We start from the raw sequence: 18,402 nt of genomic DNA, 5'->3' as shown, positions 1-18,402 counted from the left end.
GGGCCCTGCTCCCTGAATGCACAGGACCCTGGGTAGATGCCTGGATGCACAGAGCGTATGGCTGTTGTTATGGACATCGTTGTAGGAAAAGTGGCAGTGGTCTTGCTGGCTGAACAGGTATGTGCTTCAGAGCAGGGGGACTTGCAAAACTGGCTTAGCTATAGGCAGCTCATGTGGAGTCCAGGCTTCCAGCAGGATAAGAGCTCTCCAATAATAATAGAGGTTGTCTGGTTGCTGTTGGAGTGTGGGCTTAACTTGGCTGAAGCGGATCCAGCAGCTCTGAACTGCTGCATCCATAGCTTAGGTGAGGGTTGGAAGAGGTGCAGTGCAAGGAGAGGAAGTGGGGGACAAATACACTCTTTGTGGAGTGAAAAAGATGAGCACAAATCCCATGGGAATGCCAAAATGTGCAGGATGCTGCGTGTGCAGGTATTTCTGCTGGGCTAGCATCGAGAGGCAGGGAGGACGTTGAGCTTAAGAGCATCAGCATTAGAGCAGGAACAGGCAGATTGTGAGCTTTGCTTGCTGAGCTAAGTAAAAACGCTCACTCCGTAGTAGAAATTGCTGTTTATTAGAAAAAAATTCATAAATAATTTCATGTTGTGATTTACATTTTGCAGCTTAAGGGTGGGGGTGGGGGAAAACCCACTAGGAGTTGTGTGTAAAACGGCTCTAAGCCCTACCCATTTCGGGGTTTGCCACATGACTACAAATCTGAAGCTATAGACTTGCCCTTGTCTTGTCACTACCCAGATGCCATCCCCAAAAAACAGCCCAGACAGCGCCTAAGTAAGTTCCCAGGGAGCATCTGATTAACAGGAGAATAGAAATTGGACTAAAAATTGGGGGGAGGGGGGGAAACACCAGAGGAATTTTAACAGGAGGACGTGCACTTTCCATCACTGATATGGGGAAAATCCCTCCATGCGGTATCTTCCCCTGCCAGTGGTCCCACCCTGAGTGGTGGCAGTCCCCTGCACCTCTCCATCCCCACCACTGTCACCCAGCCAGGCTCAGCTCCCGCCTGCCTTCCCACAGGTCAGGCAAAGCCTGGGGATGGTAAATAGCGAAGGGTTAGGAGGAACAGACAGTTCCCAATAAGTGCATTCCTACCACCACCAGTCACAGTCTGGTTCCCTATTAAAGGCTCTGATAAGGAAGCTGGAATCCCTTTTAACTTATGATCTGTTCAGAGATAAGTGAGTTTAGACATAAACAAGTGCTTCTGTCACCAGCAGCTCTCAGAAATGCAGCTGCGAGACCTGTGTGTTAGCCCCGAGTGGGACCTCACTGCCGCTCCCAGGGGAGTTACTCAGACAGCTGCATCCCCATCTGGAGGGAGAAGAGGATGACTTACTCTTCCTCCCTAGTAAAGGTCTTCTGTACAACTCTGTAGGCTTTTCTGGGAGGAGAGGGGAGAGGATGTAAAAATAAGGAATGATGTCTTTCAACCGTTACCGGGTTTTGAGGTGAAGTGAAGTCACCTTCCTGGGCTGGTTTTCTCCACAGGGCCCTTCGAGACCATTTTTTACTCAAACTGGGAGAAACTAGAGCAGAACTGTGCTGAGAAAAGCATTTCTCTCAGGCCTCAGCGCTACATGGAGGTAAGAGGAGGGTGAGGGCAGCTGGTCCGTCCTGCTGCCTGGCTCCACTCCCTTCCTGGCATCCCCCAGCATGGGCACAAACACAGGCTGGCAAGGAGGCACCAGCAGTGGGGCAACAAAGTCCAGACAGCAGCGCAGGGCTGCTTAGTCACAGGAGCAAAGTCAGCCCAGTCCCTGACACCAGTGGAGATGGGACAGCAGAACCTGGCGCTATTTGATTTAACCATTCCCTGGGTTATTGCATCTTCCCTTCGAGAGACTGGCTTTTTGGGTAGAGTTCCTGGCTTCTTGGTACTCCAATTAGACCAGGTTGTCACAGCCTCGAGACAGCTCCCATTTGCATGGGTTTAAACCTCTCCAGTGTCACTGTCCCCTCTGACATCTCCTACAGCTCCTCATCTGGCAGGATGAGCACTCTCTTCTCAATGTTTTTGCTCTTTCTGCCGCTCAGTCCCTCCACCTTGGAGGCCATGTGCCCGTTCTCCCCCGGCGCTTTGCACTCTGCCTCCTGCATCGACTGCTGGGTGTACTGCTGGTATGCAGGAGAGAAGTTGTGGATCGCATCCTGCACGATGTCCTGGGGGCTTATGGTCTCCTTCAGCCCACTCGAGATGCTCTGCATTGGGGCAAGGTTTGCTGAAAAACAGGGAGAGTGGGAGGGTGATGGGATATCAGACAGTCAATGTGCCCAAGTGCTCCAAGACTGGAGTGACACTTTTCGCTAGAAATCCAAAATCAAGGCCTCATTGGGGCCCCCGTCAGCTTGTGGTGGCAAGTGCCAAGAGGAAGAAAGGCAACCCAGCTCCATGATTCAAAGAGGATGGAACCTTTCCAGCAGCATGTGCCATAATACCGTAATCCCCCAGTTCTGCCCATTTATGCCAAGGTCTCTTTTCCTATTCACTCGCTGTGGCTTGTGTGTATCATAAGAGAAGAGGGAGAAGGAACTCATGGAGCACAGAAAAACTCCTCTGGTGGCTTTTAGCATCCCCTTGGTAATGCTATAAGGGGGAGTCTCCTCTTTCCTTATTCACCAGTGAAGGAAGGATGAAGAGAGGAAGAGTTACCTGTCGAGTTTTCTTTCTTTTCTCTGTACACCTGGCAGGTGAACGCGTAGCGCAGGGCAATGGAAGCAAAGAGCATCTCAATGCAGATGATGAAGTTCTGGTAGCCAGCAGCCACCGTCCCGGCTCCCACCTCCTTCCCATCGATGATCTGAACTTCAGGGATCACCCCACATTTCTCCAGGATTGCAAGCAGTGTTCCTGTGCAGGGGAAGGGAAAGGGATCAGCTCTGGTCCTGCATCCCTGGGTCAAGTAGGGCTACAGGAGGAGAAGCGCTGGGCATCTGCAGTGGGACCCACCTTGCCAGAAGGAGAGGAAGATGACTGCCTTGATGGTGATGAACTTGAGAACCGGCTCAAATGGGCGCAGCAGGTCCATGGTGGCAAAGTAAAAGAGGAAGAGGGCGTAAAGTGCAAGGCTGACGGAGAAGTTGTAGATGATGGTGATGTAGAGATAGCCACTTTGGACGCTATGGCGGGAGAGAGAGAGATGCTGCCCTGGGCTGCAGGACGTGAAGCGAATGCAACCGAAGGCAAGAAAGGAAGAAATGGAGGGGGAGAAGTGCATGGCTTACCACAGGGGAAAGCACAGCCCAGGAGGGGAAGGAGAGGCAGGGAGAAAGGGGGGAGCAGGGGGCCACTCTCAGCTTTTCCTCTGTTGGTGAGACCTCTTTCATAATGGCTAACAGGAGTTTTGTCCCTTATTTGGGGAAGTGAGTCTCCATTCCCCAGTGCTTTGGGCTCCCTGTGCTCTCACTACCCATGGAGCAGCTCCCCCGGGAGGGCTGGCAGGACTCCCTGTCCCTTTTGATGCAGCAGGGACCTGTCCTGTCCCCTTCACCCGACCCAGCCCAGCCCAGCATCCTCACTTGAAGTCCCCGTCGTGGTACTTCCCAAAAGCCTGCAGGATGATGGTGACGATCGCCATGAGGGGTTTCACGATGCAGAACTGCAGTGTGGCCTGCACAGGGGAGAGATACGGTGCACCCCAGGCAGCAGGGACGTCTGTCCCACCGCCCTCCCTGCAGCTCCTGTCACCCCCAGCCCCTCCACGTGAGCTAACCCCTCTGCTCCCAGGGCAGACACAGAGAGAAGGGAGCAGTTCTCCATCACAGGAGTGACCAATGCTGTGGGGTGAAATATGGACCAGCTCAAGGTCTGCAGACAGGAGGGAGAATGGCTCCAAAAAGGCAGCTCCTGAAAGACTGGGGTGGCTTGGGGACAGATGTGTGCCAGGATTCAGCTCACAGTGCAGCCCTGGAGAATTAGACAGCCATCCAGGCTAACCTGGGACTGGACAGAGATGGCAGTTTCATCTCTGCAGTGGGAGGAGACCCTGACTCAGCAGTGAGTCAGAGGCAAGGACAGTGAGCAGGACACCCTGCTGCTGGCCAGGTGCTGGTGAGCTGGGTAAGCTGCCTCCCTCAGAGGAAAAAAAATCCACAAAGAGCATCTTGGGAGAGCAGCAAAGCAGAGCCCTCTCAGCAGGGCAGTGGGGAAGGGACCTGCCACCCAGAGAACTCTCATCTGAACGGAGCAGAGCCAATACGCCCTGTCGGGTACCCACCTGCTTGCAGAAGCGCAGGAACCCGATGGAGTAGGACATACCCTGAAGGCAGCAGGTCCCATAAAAGCAGCTGGACCTGGAAGCAGAAGCCAAAGAGATACTCTTGGGGCTGCTGGATGGGGAAAGCAGGTGGAGGGCCAAGGACTTCATGGGACACTGGGACTTACGCAATGGGCTTCCCTCGGATCTCTGTCATGATAGTGCTCTCCCCTCCAAGGTACTCGAAGCACAGGCTCAGGAAGCTGTAAATCACAAAGGCTGGCAAGGCAAGGGCAGACACAATCAGCAGGGCTGATGGAGATCCAGGAGAGGGGTATTATTATATTTCACATCCCTTCCTGCTCAGGTGTCTTCTCATCCACCCCAGAACAGCAACAGAATTTGGGACACTGGTAGGTGGGAGCCCAGCAAGAGGAGGAGCAGGTCAAATCCATCTGACTTACAAGTGGAGTCAGATGCACTGCACCATGTGCACAGGGTTCACTGCAAATGCAGCAGCTCCTCCGTGCACACACAGACCCTGCGTGCATGTGGCAGCAATCGGATGTCCCAGCAGTGCTTGTGGAGCCAGCCTCCATGCGCACCCAGACAAAGCCAGGCAGGAGTGCAATGGCCAGAAACCATCTGCGTGGAAGGATCTCAAAATTGCTAAGGGGCAGCACAGCGGCTGGAGGCCAGCAAGGAGCAGGTCCTCAACAGTTTTCTTGAACATCCCCATCACTTGTTTTTCATATACTCCAAAGCTGAAGTAATGTACATGCCCACACTCCTCTGTTCCCCAGGGGGAGAGCAACAAGGTAGAAGAGCAACCTCAACCCTGACGAGCTTCCCCTGTACCTCAAAACATCCCAACCCCCCAATTTCTTAGGTACATCTACCTTCTGCTTTAGAGAAGCTGCATTTCTACCCCAAAGACAGCTAGAAAACCTCTTGCCCCAGGCGCATGATGCTGAGGTCCCTCTGAGCCCGCAGGCACACAGCAGAAAGGCACCAGCTCATGTCTACCCACGGGGCATCCCCTCCCTGCTGCCAACGGAGAAGGATGGGGAAAACCTCTGCACAGAGGAAGGGAGAATGGGAAGTGAAAGAGATGGAGATTTGCTGCTTTGTGCAATCCAGGACACTCCAGAGACACAGGTCAGCAAGATGACAGCCCTGCTTTGCCATCAGCCTCCCTGCAGAGGAGAGGCTGCGCTCACCTTCATAGCAGTCGCGCACCGAATCGAAGTAGACGTAGTACTGGTGGCTACCAAGGAGGAGGAGGCTGAGCCAGGAGTCGAAGGCATAGATGGGCACAATGAAGAGGATGCGGATGATGTAGCGCTGCTCCTTGGGGATGGTGTAATTCCTCAGGTGTGTGTAGATCTGCAAAGTGCCCAGCATACAGAGCTGTGGCTACCATTGCTCAGGAGGGGAACCAGAGGTGCTCCCAGCCCAGGGGGCTGCAGGAGGCTCTTGCCATGCTGACCCTCCTCCTGGGGATGAGAGCACCACTGGCTTTCTACCACAGACCCACCGTAGCGAACAGACATGTGAGACGGGCTCTGTCCCAGTCCCCAGGGCAATGACTTCCACAAAAACACGTAGATATCAGGTCCCTTCCCTGGTGCTGTGCGAGGAGCGTGCTCTCCTCCATGCCAGACCATGTGCAGCCCCGTCCCAGCACTCGGAGGCACCAGCTTGCCCCAGGACTGCCTTCAGCAGCACGGATCTGTGCAGCATCCAAAAACATGCCCACTGGCAGTACATTTCAAGGCAGAGAGTGGTGCATGCCCCAAAGACAGAGACCCTGGGGTGCCAGATGAGAAACCCCACTGGATGTTGCCTCCAGGCAGTGCTGATGCCCTGCAGCCTCTCCTGGCTCTGGCAGCCACCTGGTGAGCACATGGGCAAAGTCCACCCTCCCGAGCTGCCAGCACTGGGCTCCCGACAGCGGAGATATCCCCTCCAGGCAGCACCAGGAGGAAATATTTATCCGGAGCTAAGCGATCTGCAGTGAACTTGGGGACAATCAATAGTTTTGCCCTTGTGGCAATCCCCGTGCTGAGCCCCATCTCCACTCCAGCCTGTACCTGGTGGAAGGTGATGATGAGTGCCAACCACACGAAGATGCCAGAGATGACCTGTGCCGCTGTTGTGGTCAGGAAAAGCTGCTGGCCATCCTCAGAGTTGTTGTGGGCAGCTGTGAGCGGGACGAGGGCTGAGGATGGGGGAGCCGAGGCCAGCCTGGCCACTGTGCTGGGCCCCGGGGCACTGGGCACCACAGGAGAGGGCAAGGCATGCGTGGCATTACTCATCTGCAGGGAGGGAAAGGCAAGGGGAGCAGTGCAGGAAGGCAGGGCTGAGGTAAGCTGGTGAAGGGGAAGGACACAGCAGACTTCCCAGCCCACACAATATGGACAAACCTCCTGTGAGGTTTATCTCCTCCCCAGGCTTTTTCCAGGGTGGTCCTCCCCCAAACCAGCCTATTCACCATGGTTGGCCCTGCTTCTCCCAGCAGGAAAATGCACGTGTCCTCCAAGAGCAGACCCTCTTTTCTCAGAGGTGTATGCAGTCCCTGTGTCCCTCACATCTGGTTTTCTTGGGGGTCACTATCCCACTTGAAAGGGAAAGACCTGCCTGTGTTTGTGCCCCTGTGAGTTCACACTTGTAGCTCAGGACCCTTTTCCATCAGGAAGCAGAGACTTACAGGTTAAACTCATCCCTCACCCATGACAATAATGAGCCTCTTACCAACCAGCCATCAGGACACTGATGTCCTCCTTGGGAGCTCAGAAAACACTGGGATCCCTGTGGTCTCCCCTGCAAAATTTGGCTCCTTTCCTTGTGTGTGGCCTGCTGGGGGCAAACTGCAGGGCTGCCCAAAAAAACAGAGGTCTGGCATCACCCAGGGCGTTTGCCAGCCTCAGCCATTTTGGGATTATGGGGGTCTTGATGTGGTGGCAATGCCAACCCTGAGAACTAAAGGGCAGCCAGTGGTCCCTCCTGCACCTGAATTAAGCACAAGGGAGCAAGCCTGCCATGCTGCAGGCAGAGCAGGCAGAGTTGCTGCCCTTTGGGGATGCTGAAGCACTCTGGCATCTCCCCGAGAGGTCTGTCCTCCTCGAAGCTGGTCACCCCAAGGCACTGAGCGTTCCCAGCACAGAGGGTGGCCAGGGTGTACAGGCGTCTGTGTACCCTGTTGCTCCAGACAGCAAGGACCAACCTAATAATATGCTCTTATTTATAGGGCAGCTTCATATCTCAAGGCCAACAGATGCATAAACTGCCATGTTTGGCCTCTCTTTCTGCTAATCTATGGAAAGCTGCTTTTTCCCCAAGTATAACAATAGCAGTTTTAAAAAAAAACAACAACCCAACAACCTGCGAGCAGAGCTCTAACAATATAGATGCTTCTCAGTGCATTGTTAATAAACAAAGATTTCAGCTGCTGGGTAACTATCACCTAGGGGTAAAATGGTAAGCATGAACTGGTGAGAGGCAAGAAAATATCTGCCACCGATAAGAGTGGTAGGGAATGACCTCGGTCCAATTAAACATAGAACCCGAAGCAGGAGCTTACCCAGCAGCTTCCTCTCCTGCCCCCTCCCCAAGCCCCAACCTCACAGGAGAGGAAACACAGCTGGTGTCAGATCAACAGACCTAAAAATACCTTCCCCCCCACTCTGCCTGGCAGGAGCCGCCTGTAAGCGGAGATGCCTGGGGCAGTGGCATGCTGGCGAGGTCCCAGGAGCTCACCCCGGCGTACCTGCACCCGCGAGCAGGGAAGCGGAGTCGGAGATAGCTGGAGGGAGAGTGGGGCCGATAGTGTTGTGGAGGCAGCAGGGAGCCAGGTTTTTCCTCCCTGCGACTGTCCTGTGGCCCTGCCCCGGCCAGCAGGAAGCACAATCCCAGGGAGAGCCAGGGAGGGATCTAGTCTTTGGACAGACGACGCCGGACCTACCTTGTAAACATTAACAGGAGGCCAGAGGTAGCTCATGGCACGGGGAGGGAGGCAAAAGCCCAGCTGTGCCCCATTCCCCACAGCTCCTCACTCTTTCAGGGGGCTGCCCTGCCACAGGTTGGGGCTGTAGAGCCAGATTTGGCCAAGTTTTCCCTCTGCCAGAGGACCACGATAGGGAAGGACGTGATCCAGCTCACTTCCCAGGACACAGGAGTCAGCTGTGCTCATCATTAGACCCATTCATTTTGTCTTCAACCCAGCGCTGTGCCACTGGTGCTTTGCCCACGACATCCCACCTCCTATTAGCTTTCCCAGCCATTGCAGTACGAGCACAGTGGCACCAGCAGCCGGTCCTGGCAGGCTCCCCTACATTGTCACACTCTGAACATGGTGGAGCAAGTAATGAAAAACAAAAGCCTTGGTGCCACATGGAGACAGGGCTCCCAGCTCCACAGGTAATTAGATCCTGGCTGTGGAAGGTAGCCGGGCAATTCAATGCAGTTAGAGGCCCATTTGCTTCCAAAACAAAGGCAGTGAGGAGACACAGAATAATACTAGCTGCAAAACTCCGCTCCTTATTGGGGCTGTGCCAGTGCCACATCCAGTCTGGCTGTTTTCAGACACCTTGCAGGTACCTGCCATGCAGTGTCTACCTGTTATGCTCACTCCCTGGGATATTAGAGATGCTAAGTGAGAACAGAGCAGAAGGTAAACCAAGTAGCGAAACCCGTGTTCAGGCAGGCCCCCTGCAAATGGGGCTTTTCACTTTGCCACGGATTTCCCTCCATCTGCAGGCTGCCAGCGCCTGCACTCCCAGCCCACACCCCTCCCAGTGTCCTGAAGCACTGGGTACAAACCCCTACCTCAGCAGCAGCCCCCATAGTGCTGGGGCAGTCAGAAAGGTAAGGTGAGCCCCTGCAACCCCCCACCACTGCCTCTGTCCCCTCAGCACCAGTGTGGTGCTGGCTGTGCACTCCAGTAAGGGGGGAGAGATCCTTGACCCCCGTCCCAGGGTGATCAGTCCCACCGGCACAGAAGACATGCCTTTCCTCCTGATTGTTTTCATATAAAGCCAGGGCACGAGGGTTATTTATCTGACCAGCCTCTCCATACCACCCCTCACCACCCAGGAGGAAGAACCTGTAGCACGTAGCTATAAATGAAGGCAGGGCAGTATTGAATCCTCCTTAAAGCCTGTCCGGAGGACCGGGTGACGCACGCCCAGGGCTCTTGCAGCAGGCTCTGCCCTCCCACAGATGCTCAGAACCGATGGCTGGGGCACCCTCTGCTCCGTGGGGAGGTGCCCCCAGTTGCTGCGCGCCCCTCCGGGGCCTCACTCACCCTGCGGGGCTCCTCCGGGAGTGGGTCTGGCTGCCATGCACCTGCCTCCGCATCCCCTGCACCCTCCTCCACCTGCACCTGCGGGAGACTCCTCCTCCGGGCACCCTCCCAGCCCTGCCCGCCCACTGGCAGCGGGCCCTGCCAGTGCCTCGCTCACCCCCGCTGCACCCCGGCCCCTGCGGGAGCTGGAGCAGCAGAGCCGGCTTTGCCTCCTGTGGAAAAGCTACCAAACTTACCCTTCCAGTCTGCCGTGCTCAGCACCCACGCCCAGAAAGCAAACACAGATGGAAAGCCATGGTGCAGCCCGACACAACTGCCCCCAGCCTGGCACACGTCCTGTGGCCGTGGGGGAGAGCTCTGCCTGGGTGGCAAAGGCAGGTTATCTTGCAATTGGGAAGTAATCCTTACCTGAAGGACAGTGATGGCTAGAAGGCAAGCAGCTGGTGGTACCGGCAGACTTGTGAATGTTTTTTGGGGCAGGCCTTCCCCCTAGTTTACTGCGGAGCAAAGTCGAAGGACCAATTGCTCGTGGTCTAATTTATTGCCTGTGGAAAGACAGCAAGATAAGTCTGTCCTGGCTCCGAGCATTAAATGGGTGAGATCTCCACATTGCTTCTTTACCCACCATGCTGTGCCGACCTGGTGGCACACAGAGCCAGGAAATTAAGGTGGTTAACCCATGGTTGGCGTTTAGGTAGTAACACTCAGGTCTTCAGGGCATAGTGGTGGTGTGCCACCTTATCACCACGGTGGAAGATGTGATCTACATTCAATTTGGTAATTAATGTATAGCTTCCACAAGTTGCTGGAGCTACGGACACCATAAGAGCACCAAGATTTGGGAAATATATTGAATTTTGTGTTGGAAAAGAATCGCTACTAGCAAACCAGGGTTGACACTAACAAATTCCACATGTCTCTCTCAGCCCTCCTAGACATGAAAAAAAAAAAAAAAAAGTGTAAAAGAGAGAAAATTTGGAGTTCTGACAGATGCAAATCTTTGATTCTTGGAAGCACAGTTCGGAAAATTATTTTTAGATTAAATTTCTTGTCAAGGGCAGCTGCAAGCCTGTAGTGTTTGGATGTACTTTAAAAAAAAAAGTTTCATTTCTCATAATGCTTTAAATACTGTAAATAACCCTTACTTCAGAGAAAAGTGTCCTTTCGAAATGTATTTTCTGCTTTTCTACTTTTAGGGGATTTTTTTTTTTTAGCAACAGAAATGACCCAGCAACGGGATCGACATGGGGCAGGCACAGGATCTGTGCTGATACTGCTGATACCAGCAGGTCTTTACACAGCAGAAGTCTTCCCTGCGCGGAATCCAAGACCTGGCCTCTGCTCAGCCAAGTTCATAAGTGACAAGTGTAACAGCTCACTTAAAAATTGACTACTTGGTGTTGTTACATGAAGAGGTAAAAATAAACGTGCTTCCCAAACAAATGGCAAAAGTTTGGCCATTGAGCATTGAATCAACTCATGTAACTTCACCCAACACTTTTTCTTCAATAGAGTCAGAAGAAACAGCCCTGAGTAACCCCCCCCCCCAAAACCCTTCTGTCCCCATGTCTCCTACAACAGCTGCTTTAAGAGAGGGACCGCTGCTTGCAGGTGGTCCAAGCTACGTATGTGCTGCCTCTCTGCTGTGCTGGTACCATGTAAACCGTAAGCAGCTGTTATTTTGTCTTTTTCTCACCAGTAATTTGTGTTCCTGTCTTCCACCCTGACGTCAGCTTTCATGAAACTTGCAGAGCCTAATTATCTGCCTCTCTCTAAAATCAGAGTGAAAGTGGAAAATGGATTCAGACTACATCAGGAAAGGGACTGACAGAAGGACAAAAGCAGTCATACAGGACTCATTTCCTTAAAAGCAGGCAAGAAAATATTTCCTATTATGCAATTGCTGTTGATTTGTTACTGAGGCTTGTATTTCAGTTGAAGTGATTTTCACAGAGCAAAAAAGAAAACAGGTAAAATTAGATTTGTCAATGTTTCTTTTATTCACTCTGCACTGGGTGTTCCCCCTTTGCGGTACAGCGTAGCTCCAGAGCTTGGCACCTATCGCTCCTCAGGACACAAATGCAGAGCCGTGCCTTTTCCCAAATACACATCCTACCCAACGTGATAAAAATAATACTTCTCTTGTGCATTGAGACAATTCTTGTCTCATCACTGACTATATGGACTGCAAACCTGTCACAGTAACAAAATCCACAAATGTTCTACACAGTAGAGAAAAATTCATGAAATTCCTCAGTATGTCCAAAACCAGCACAAAGACATTCCATCATTTTCATTTCTTGTCCTCTTAAATAAGTGGTGATGAGTCATGGACTCAAGATCATTTCCTTGAATCCAGATGGCACAACTTCACCACACTTGGCAACTTCGGATCACTTCCCGTAGAGCTTGTATTCCTTCCATGGTCTTGTCCTTTAAAGCCATGGCGAGAAGAACAGGTTTGTTCCCAGCTTCCCGAGACACGAATGCCACCAGGTTTTTGGCACAAACATGGATGAGGGGCTGAAAAGCAAAGGTATACAGATGTACACTCTGACAGCTGGGAGAGCCCTCCCACATGAGTTAGGAGAGGAGGAGTCCCGCAATGACATGGAGCGCGTCAAGAACCTGTCAATACTGGACTCAGACTGAGCGTGCAGTTTGCTGAGCAGTTCCAACATGACTGGGAACAGACACACAGTTTGGCTGGTCAGCAAAGCCAAGCCACGGTACAGGGAACTTGAGAAAGCACTTTCTCAAACAGCTTAAAAGGGAAGAGTTTGGACCCGTGTGTGACAGCCACCCAAACCACCCTGAAAGAACTGAACTGGAGCTGTACTTGAGTAGAGTTTTGACCCGGTCTGGAAAACTTGGAAAGTTGGTACGGAGAATCTTTCCTTCTGCTAATGCTCCCACCCAGACTACGTCACCAAATATCAAATTATATGAAATGCCATGGATCAAAATGCCTCTATTTCTACCATAAACAGATTTCTGAAGAGGTCTCCAACTACAATTTTTCTTTTAAAAACTTGTTGCTGAAAAGGGTATGTTCTGCTGCCAAGCTCTGGAAAAAAACTGTTATTTTTGCAATTCCTAGACACCCCAAAATGGTGCTATATACACAGTTTTTGCACACCATGTGTAAAAGACATGTTGTTTTTAGTAGAATAATGAAAACCAGAAATAAGTAGTGAGGCTGAAGGATAGAAGAAAAAAGGTATAATCTTCTTAATGAGGTTTCTTTAACAAGAATAGACTAGAACTTCGGTTGGAAGGGACCTACAACGACCATCTAGTCCAACTGCCCGACGAATTCAGGGCTGACCAAGTTGAAGTATGTTATTAAGGGCATTGTCCAAATGCCTTTTAAACACTGACAGCCTTGGGGCATCGACTACCTCTCTAGGAAGCCTGTTCCAGTGTTTGACCACCCTCTTGGTAAAGAAGTGCTTCCTAATGTCCAGTCTTAACCTCCCCTTGGTGCAGCTTTGAACCATTCAGCTTGTTTAGGTTTTATTTACACCCACGTTTATGTATTTATCAGAAGTATGAGTAGCTTGATTTTAGCTACCAGTATGGTTTGGAAGCATGCACCATCCCAAGCAGGGATGTTAACGGTGACAAGCAGGAAGGCAGCAAACTAGTGAAAGCCTTTTCTTAAAGTTAAGATTGATTAAGTTGGTAAAACAATTTAAAAGCACCATGTAACAAAGTAAACAAAAGCACTTCCCATTTCCAAATAAAACACAAAACCAGTGTGGGGGTGGAGGTGGTCAGAATTAGCAGACATCACACCAGAGAAAGCAAAGCATCTCCCATCCAGAGAAGGAAGGCTATTGCTGTAGAACGAGAACTCCATAAGGGGAAGCCGTGGACAGAATCAGGAACTTGTGTTGCTAGAGTTTTTCTAGTTAAGGTTAGCAAATAATATTTGATAGCTCCAGCCCTGATGGAAAGCCTCATAATCTTGTAGCTTTGTAACTTTGTTTTAATGCTTGACTAGTTGACGCTTTGTAAAATACACTTTCTTCCGCTTTCTCTCCAGCTTTGTGAAATGGTCGATAAAAACTCATTTTGTTGAAGGAAAACAAATTAAACTTTATCAATGGTAGGTGCTGGCAGGCACACTTGGGAAAGAGCAACTAAAGTCCATTATGGGGCTGGCACAGATTGGGGGAAGGAGGTGAGAAAAGGGACCTGAAAGGAAAACAAACTCACTGAACAGAAACCCGAAAAAAGTTATCAAAAGCTGCACGTTTGATCTTGCAACCCTTGAATCAACAGGACCTTTATCAAACCTTCCATAAACATGCCGAAGCAATCCGTACCCTGTAGGACACAAAATAACATACCCCCAAACCACTCACGTTTAGTTAAACTTTTGTTACGTCACAGAGCAGATGAGTGCACATACTTTTCTGATCAACCCCTCTTCCCTCAGAAGAGATTTTAAAATTAATCTTACCACTGTGCAAACACTGCTTAATGCTGTGATTCATCAACTCCCTGGCAACTTATACAGCCCCACCTACTATGTTTCCCCCTTATCCTTGCTGCCTGTGCACTGTGTATCTGCTCTCACCTCGTCCTTGCCCAGTAGCACTTTTGTGGTGAGTGTGGGCCTGCCCACGTTGTCACTGACTGTGTTGGGGTCCACGTAGATGATTGTCCCCATCTTGCCATACTGTGTGACCACCACAAGGATGGAGTTGGAGAATGCTGTGCACACCACCTCCGTCGGGACCCCGTGTACCACCTCCTCTCTCTGCTTGGACGTGACGATGGGACTCGCTTCCATCGCTGCAGAAGAACAATAAAACAACCATAACAATAAAATACATTAGATTAAAAACAGGGACTGTGGGCTACAAAAAGCCTGAATCCATCCCTTCATTTGAAATATCCACGTTAAGTTGATTTCAGAGCACTAAAGCATCTGGAGGTGTGTGTCTCTGCAGGAACAAGTCAAACATCCCACACCCCTGACTGGCAGGGGGAATTTAACTGCCCCGAGGCAACGGCCTGCACTCCCCCCGCACCAACGAGCGGGCCAGTTTGGCCCGAATTTTGGCCATAAAATGGCCAGACGAGCCATTTATAGGGTTTTGTACTGATCACCGTTTAATAGTGATCGCGCCTATGGAGCAGGCCGCCCCCGAGCCGCCGTGCTGCGCCCTCCCTCCCAGCCTCCCGGCCTCTGGCACCGAGGGGGCGACTCCCGAACCCCGCTTTCCACCCCGGACCCCGCAGGCCTCGGCGCTTCTTGAGGGAGGCGGCGGCCGCCGCCCCCTCCGGCCGGGCCGGGGCCGAGCAGAGGCCGCCGCCGCCGCCGCCGCCGCCCCTACCCGCGCCGGGCCCCGCCGCGCTGCCGCTCTCCGCCCAGGCCCGCCCCGCCACGGCGGAAGCGGCGCCTTTCCCCTCCCTGCGCCGGGCGGCGGCGCGGGGAGATGGCGCACGACGGCTGCGGCTCCCCCCTCCCCGCTGCGCCGCGCCGCCATTACCCGCGCCCGGTGAGGCGCCATCTCAGCCCCCCTGCGTTCTTCTCAGGGACATCGGCCCTCGCCGGGCCCGGGGCTGGGCTCCTTCCCCTGGCCCGCCCTCCTCGGCCGGTTACTGACCGTTTTACGCTAGAATCACAGAATCATTAAGGTTGGAAAAGACCTCTAGGATCATCAAGTCCAACTGTCAACCCAGCACCCCCAGGCCTCCTAAACCATGCCCTGAAGTGCCACGTCTACACGTTTTTTGAACACCTCCAGGAACAGTGACTCCCCCACTTCTCTGGGCAGCCTGCTCCAATGCCTGACCACTCTCCCAGTGAAGACATTTTCCCTAATATCCAATCTAACCTCCCCTGAGGCAGCTCGTGGCCATTTCCTCTCATCCTATCACTGGTTACTAGGGAGAAGAGACCAACCCCCACCTCACCACAGCCTCCTTTCAGGTAGTTGTAGAGAGCGATAAGGTCTCCCCTCAGCCTCCTCTTCTCCAGACTAAACACCCCGAGCTCCCTCAGCCGCTCCTCATCAGACCTGCTCTCCAGACCCTTCACCAGCTTCGCTGCCCTTCCCTGGACACGCTCCAGCACCTCAGAGGGCCTCCTTGTCCTGAGGGGCCCAAAACTGGACACAGTATTTGAGGTGGGGCCTCACCAGTGCCGAGCACAGGGGCACGATCCCTGCCCTGCTCCTGCTGGCCACACTATGGCTGACACAAGCCGGGATGCTGTTGGCCTTGGCCACCTGGGCACACTCTGCTGGCTCATGCTCAGCCATGTGCTGACCAGCACCCCCAGGTCCTTCTCCGCTGGGCAGCTTTCCAGTTGCTCTTCCCCAAGCCTGTAGCGTTGCACGGGGTTGTTGTGACACAAGTGCAGGACCCAGCACTTGGCCTTGTTAAACCTCATACAATCGACCTCAGCCCATCGATCCAGCCTGTCCAGGTCCCTCTGCAGAGCCTTCCTACCCTTGGGCAGATCAACACTCCTGCCCAATTTGGTGTCATCTGCAAACCTACTGAGGCCGCACTCAGTCCCCTCCTCCAGATCATTGATAAAGATATTAAACAAGACTGGCCCCAACACTGAGCCCTCAGGGACCCCGCTTGTGACCGGCCACTAGCTGGATTTAGCTCCGTTCACCACAACTCTCTGGGCTCGGCCATCCAGCCAGTTTTTTACTCAGCGAAGAATACCCCCATCTAAGCTATGAGCCACCAGCTTCTCTAGGAAGATGCTGTGGGAGACAGTGTCAAAAGTTTTACTGAAGTCCAGGTAGACAACATCCACAGCCTTTCTGTCATCGTGGTTGTGTGTGTGTGTGGGATGTCACACGGCGGGAACCCCACGCATGGCCATGAGAGGGTGGCATGTGCCCCTTTTCAGGCCCCTGAGGGGACACAGTGAATGTGGGGGGCTGTAGGGAGGCTGCTAATTTTGATCTTCTTTTTCCACCCATTTCCACGTGGGATGTGACTGGTCCCACCCACTGGGTGTTGTTAGGCCACACTTTAAGACCCTAAGTGTGCTTTGCCACCAAAGTAAGGCTGGTTTTGGGCCATTGCACTCAGCCCTGCCCTCCCCATCATAGCAGGCCGCACAGCTTTGCACCTCACTGCCAATGAGATGAGTGGTGGCATATTCATTGCTGAAATACTCTTCCATATGTGGCCCAGCTCCTTCATGAGCAAAGCATGGGGCTTGAGGGAACAATGACAGTTGCCTGATGGTGCTGTGACGGGAGATAAAGACATCTGTGTGAAGAGTGCAAAAATAAATGTTTATCCCCCATGAGCAATATGTGCAAACATTAGTTTCTCTTAATTGCGTACAGTGCTATTTTTTTTTTTAAATACTAGTGCTCATGAATAATGATTTTGTATACCAATTTATATAAAGCTCTGAAAATTGGGATTTCATAGAGGTTTGCACCTTTCCAGACTTCTGCGATTGCTGCATCTAAAAGATGCTCCAAACCTTCGTTTCTGTGTGGTAGCTCTCCTTTATCGTCATTCCTACCACACACAAAATGTCCCAGCTGTGGCTGCCACAATAGCTGCCTGAGTTGTGGGTTATCTGTTTGGGTAACATCTCTTAAGGACCTCACAATTTTCTTTTGTTTAGCATTAAAAGTTTTAACAAAACTTGACAACAGTTATAGTAAGAGCATGTAAACTTCATGCTGAATATCCTTTAAGGCACCGTTAGAGAGCAGCAGAGGTCCATGGAAAAGCTTTTAATTCAGCAGGTTATTCTTGTAGTTAATTCAAACGGAGAAGCTTGATGCCTTTTCGGCACTCCTTGCAATCTGGCAAATAGTCTGTTTTCCAGCACTGCGAAAAACCAACATTCCTCTTTCTTGCTTACCACAATCACTCGAGGCTTTGCCTGTTTGACGGAGATAATAGCAGCTCTTGTCAGTAAAGTCTCCTGACTCATAAAGGAGTTTATTCCTGCTCTGCCTTCTCTGGAGAATAATTTTACTTCAGGGAACACAAAGGACCGATTCTTCCTGCCATCCTTCCCAGCCTCCACTTTATTTTTCACATGACAGGGGGCAAAGGGAGCCCACTCTAGTTCAGATTTACATAGAAACATCGTACTTCACTGTTTTTCATTAGTTTGGGATGAAAGAGTTATCTTGAACAGTTTCAGTCAATTGGATATCTCATTTTGGCATGGAGCTCAGCTAGGATATAGCAAACTCGAGAAGCAGATGGCAGGAGGTAACTGAGCACTGAATCTTCATCACTGAAAGTAAATACATGAAAAAAAAATGAACTAAGGAGAAGGCTCCTATTGTCCGTTTTAAATAAGGTAGGGGATGGAGATTTGAGAATACACACTGTGGCAGATAACGGGACCTTTCCTGATGGGTCTGTCTGCCTGCCACCTGCTTCCCAGTATTTTCTGGCTGAGAAGGACGTGCATCCGTATTTACACTCCTGTTATCTATAACAGTTTTCCTCCAAAGATCACTAATCGCATTGCAAGCATTATTACATTTAGCTTCATAAACTCTCTTTCGACATAAGAGATTATTAATATACCCCATTTTATGGTCTGAGGGAAATAAAGAATCGAGACAGACAGCAGTTCAGAGCCATCAAATCCTCGGCTGGAGATTCTGCAGGATTTCAGGATCCCTTCTTCCACTCCCATGCACTTGCTGCTGAAGAAACATAAGTTGTGAATATCACTATCTCAATTACCGAAGAAAATCAATGACTGTGCAGCCCCATACTTTAGTAAGAAAAATTACCCATAGTATTGCAGCTTTATACCTTTATTATTATTTATTTGAGCAGTTTCTTACTACTCTTCTTTTTAAATTGCTTAAGTGCCTCTGTGTGTGTAGGCTGGGAGGAGGCTGCTTTTTATAA

The 18,402-nt window shown here is 51.5% G+C and overlaps 2 protein-coding genes across 5 annotated transcripts; both read right to left on the bottom strand.

Moving 5' to 3' along the window:
- Positions 1-552: 552 nt before the first annotated feature.
- Positions 553-9,573, bottom strand: TMEM184A (transmembrane protein 184A). 3 transcript variants are annotated; one of them, XM_064461603.1, is made up of 10 exons: positions 9,520-9,573; positions 6,308-6,532; positions 5,752-5,946; positions 5,435-5,600; positions 4,403-4,493; positions 4,236-4,311; positions 3,538-3,629; positions 2,969-3,138; positions 2,672-2,869; positions 553-2,240 (listed from the first exon to the last, which is right to left on the bottom strand). In XM_064461603.1, the coding sequence occupies exons 2-10, from the start codon at positions 6,530-6,532 to the stop codon at positions 1,990-1,992; spliced, it is 1,464 nt and encodes a 487-aa protein (XP_064317673.1). In that variant the 5' UTR covers positions 9,520-9,573; the 3' UTR covers positions 553-1,989. The 3 variants fall into 3 exon arrangements, with proteins under 3 accessions (XP_064317673.1, XP_064317671.1, XP_064317672.1); XM_064461601.1 differs by lacking the exon at positions 9,520-9,573 and adding an exon at positions 7,984-9,460; XM_064461602.1 differs by lacking the exons at positions 5,752-5,946; positions 9,520-9,573 and adding an exon at positions 7,984-9,449.
- A 1,922-nt stretch (positions 9,574-11,495) lies between these two features.
- On the bottom strand, positions 11,496-15,112 carry PSMG3 (proteasome assembly chaperone 3). 2 transcript variants are annotated; one of them, XM_064461609.1, is made up of 3 exons: positions 15,024-15,112; positions 14,105-14,322; positions 11,496-12,042 (listed from the first exon to the last, which is right to left on the bottom strand). In XM_064461609.1, exons 2-3 carry the CDS (start codon positions 14,318-14,320, stop codon positions 11,890-11,892), a joined length of 369 nt encoding a protein of 122 aa, XP_064317679.1. In that variant the 5' UTR covers positions 14,321-14,322; positions 15,024-15,112; the 3' UTR covers positions 11,496-11,889. The 2 variants fall into 2 exon arrangements, with proteins under 2 accessions (XP_064317679.1, XP_064317678.1); XM_064461608.1 differs by lacking the exon at positions 15,024-15,112 and adding an exon at positions 14,868-14,976.
- Positions 15,113-18,402: the final 3,290 nt, after the last annotated feature.

Source organism: Phalacrocorax carbo, chromosome 10 (genome assembly GCF_963921805.1).
Source record: "Phalacrocorax carbo chromosome 10, bPhaCar2.1, whole genome shotgun sequence".
Classification (NCBI taxonomy): Eukaryota; Metazoa; Chordata; class Aves; order Suliformes; family Phalacrocoracidae; genus Phalacrocorax; species Phalacrocorax carbo.
This window is presented reverse-complemented; position numbering and strand designations above follow the sequence as displayed.

Excerpts from the sequence above, each read along its gene's own strand:
- TMEM184A (XM_064461601.1), bottom strand. The coding sequence starts at position 8,214 with ATGAGCTACCTCTGGCCTCCTGTTAATGTTTACAAGGTAGGTCCGGCG. Across the intron at positions 5,601-5,751 it reads TCACATGTCTGTTCGCTACG|ATCTACACACACCTGAGGAA; the intron begins GTGGGTCTGTGG and ends GGCACTTTGCAG. Across the intron at positions 4,312-4,402 it reads ATCCGAGGGAAGCCCATTGC|GTCCAGCTGCTTTTATGGGA; the intron begins GTAAGTCCCAGT and ends TTCTGCTTCCAG.
- PSMG3 (XM_064461609.1), bottom strand. The coding sequence starts at position 14,320 with ATGGAAGCGAGTCCCATCGTCACGTCCAAGCAGAGAGAGGAGGTGGTA. Across the intron at positions 12,043-14,104 it reads TGCTACTGGGCAAGGACGAG|CCCCTCATCCATGTTTGTGC; the intron begins GTGAGAGCAGAT and ends TTTGCTTTTCAG.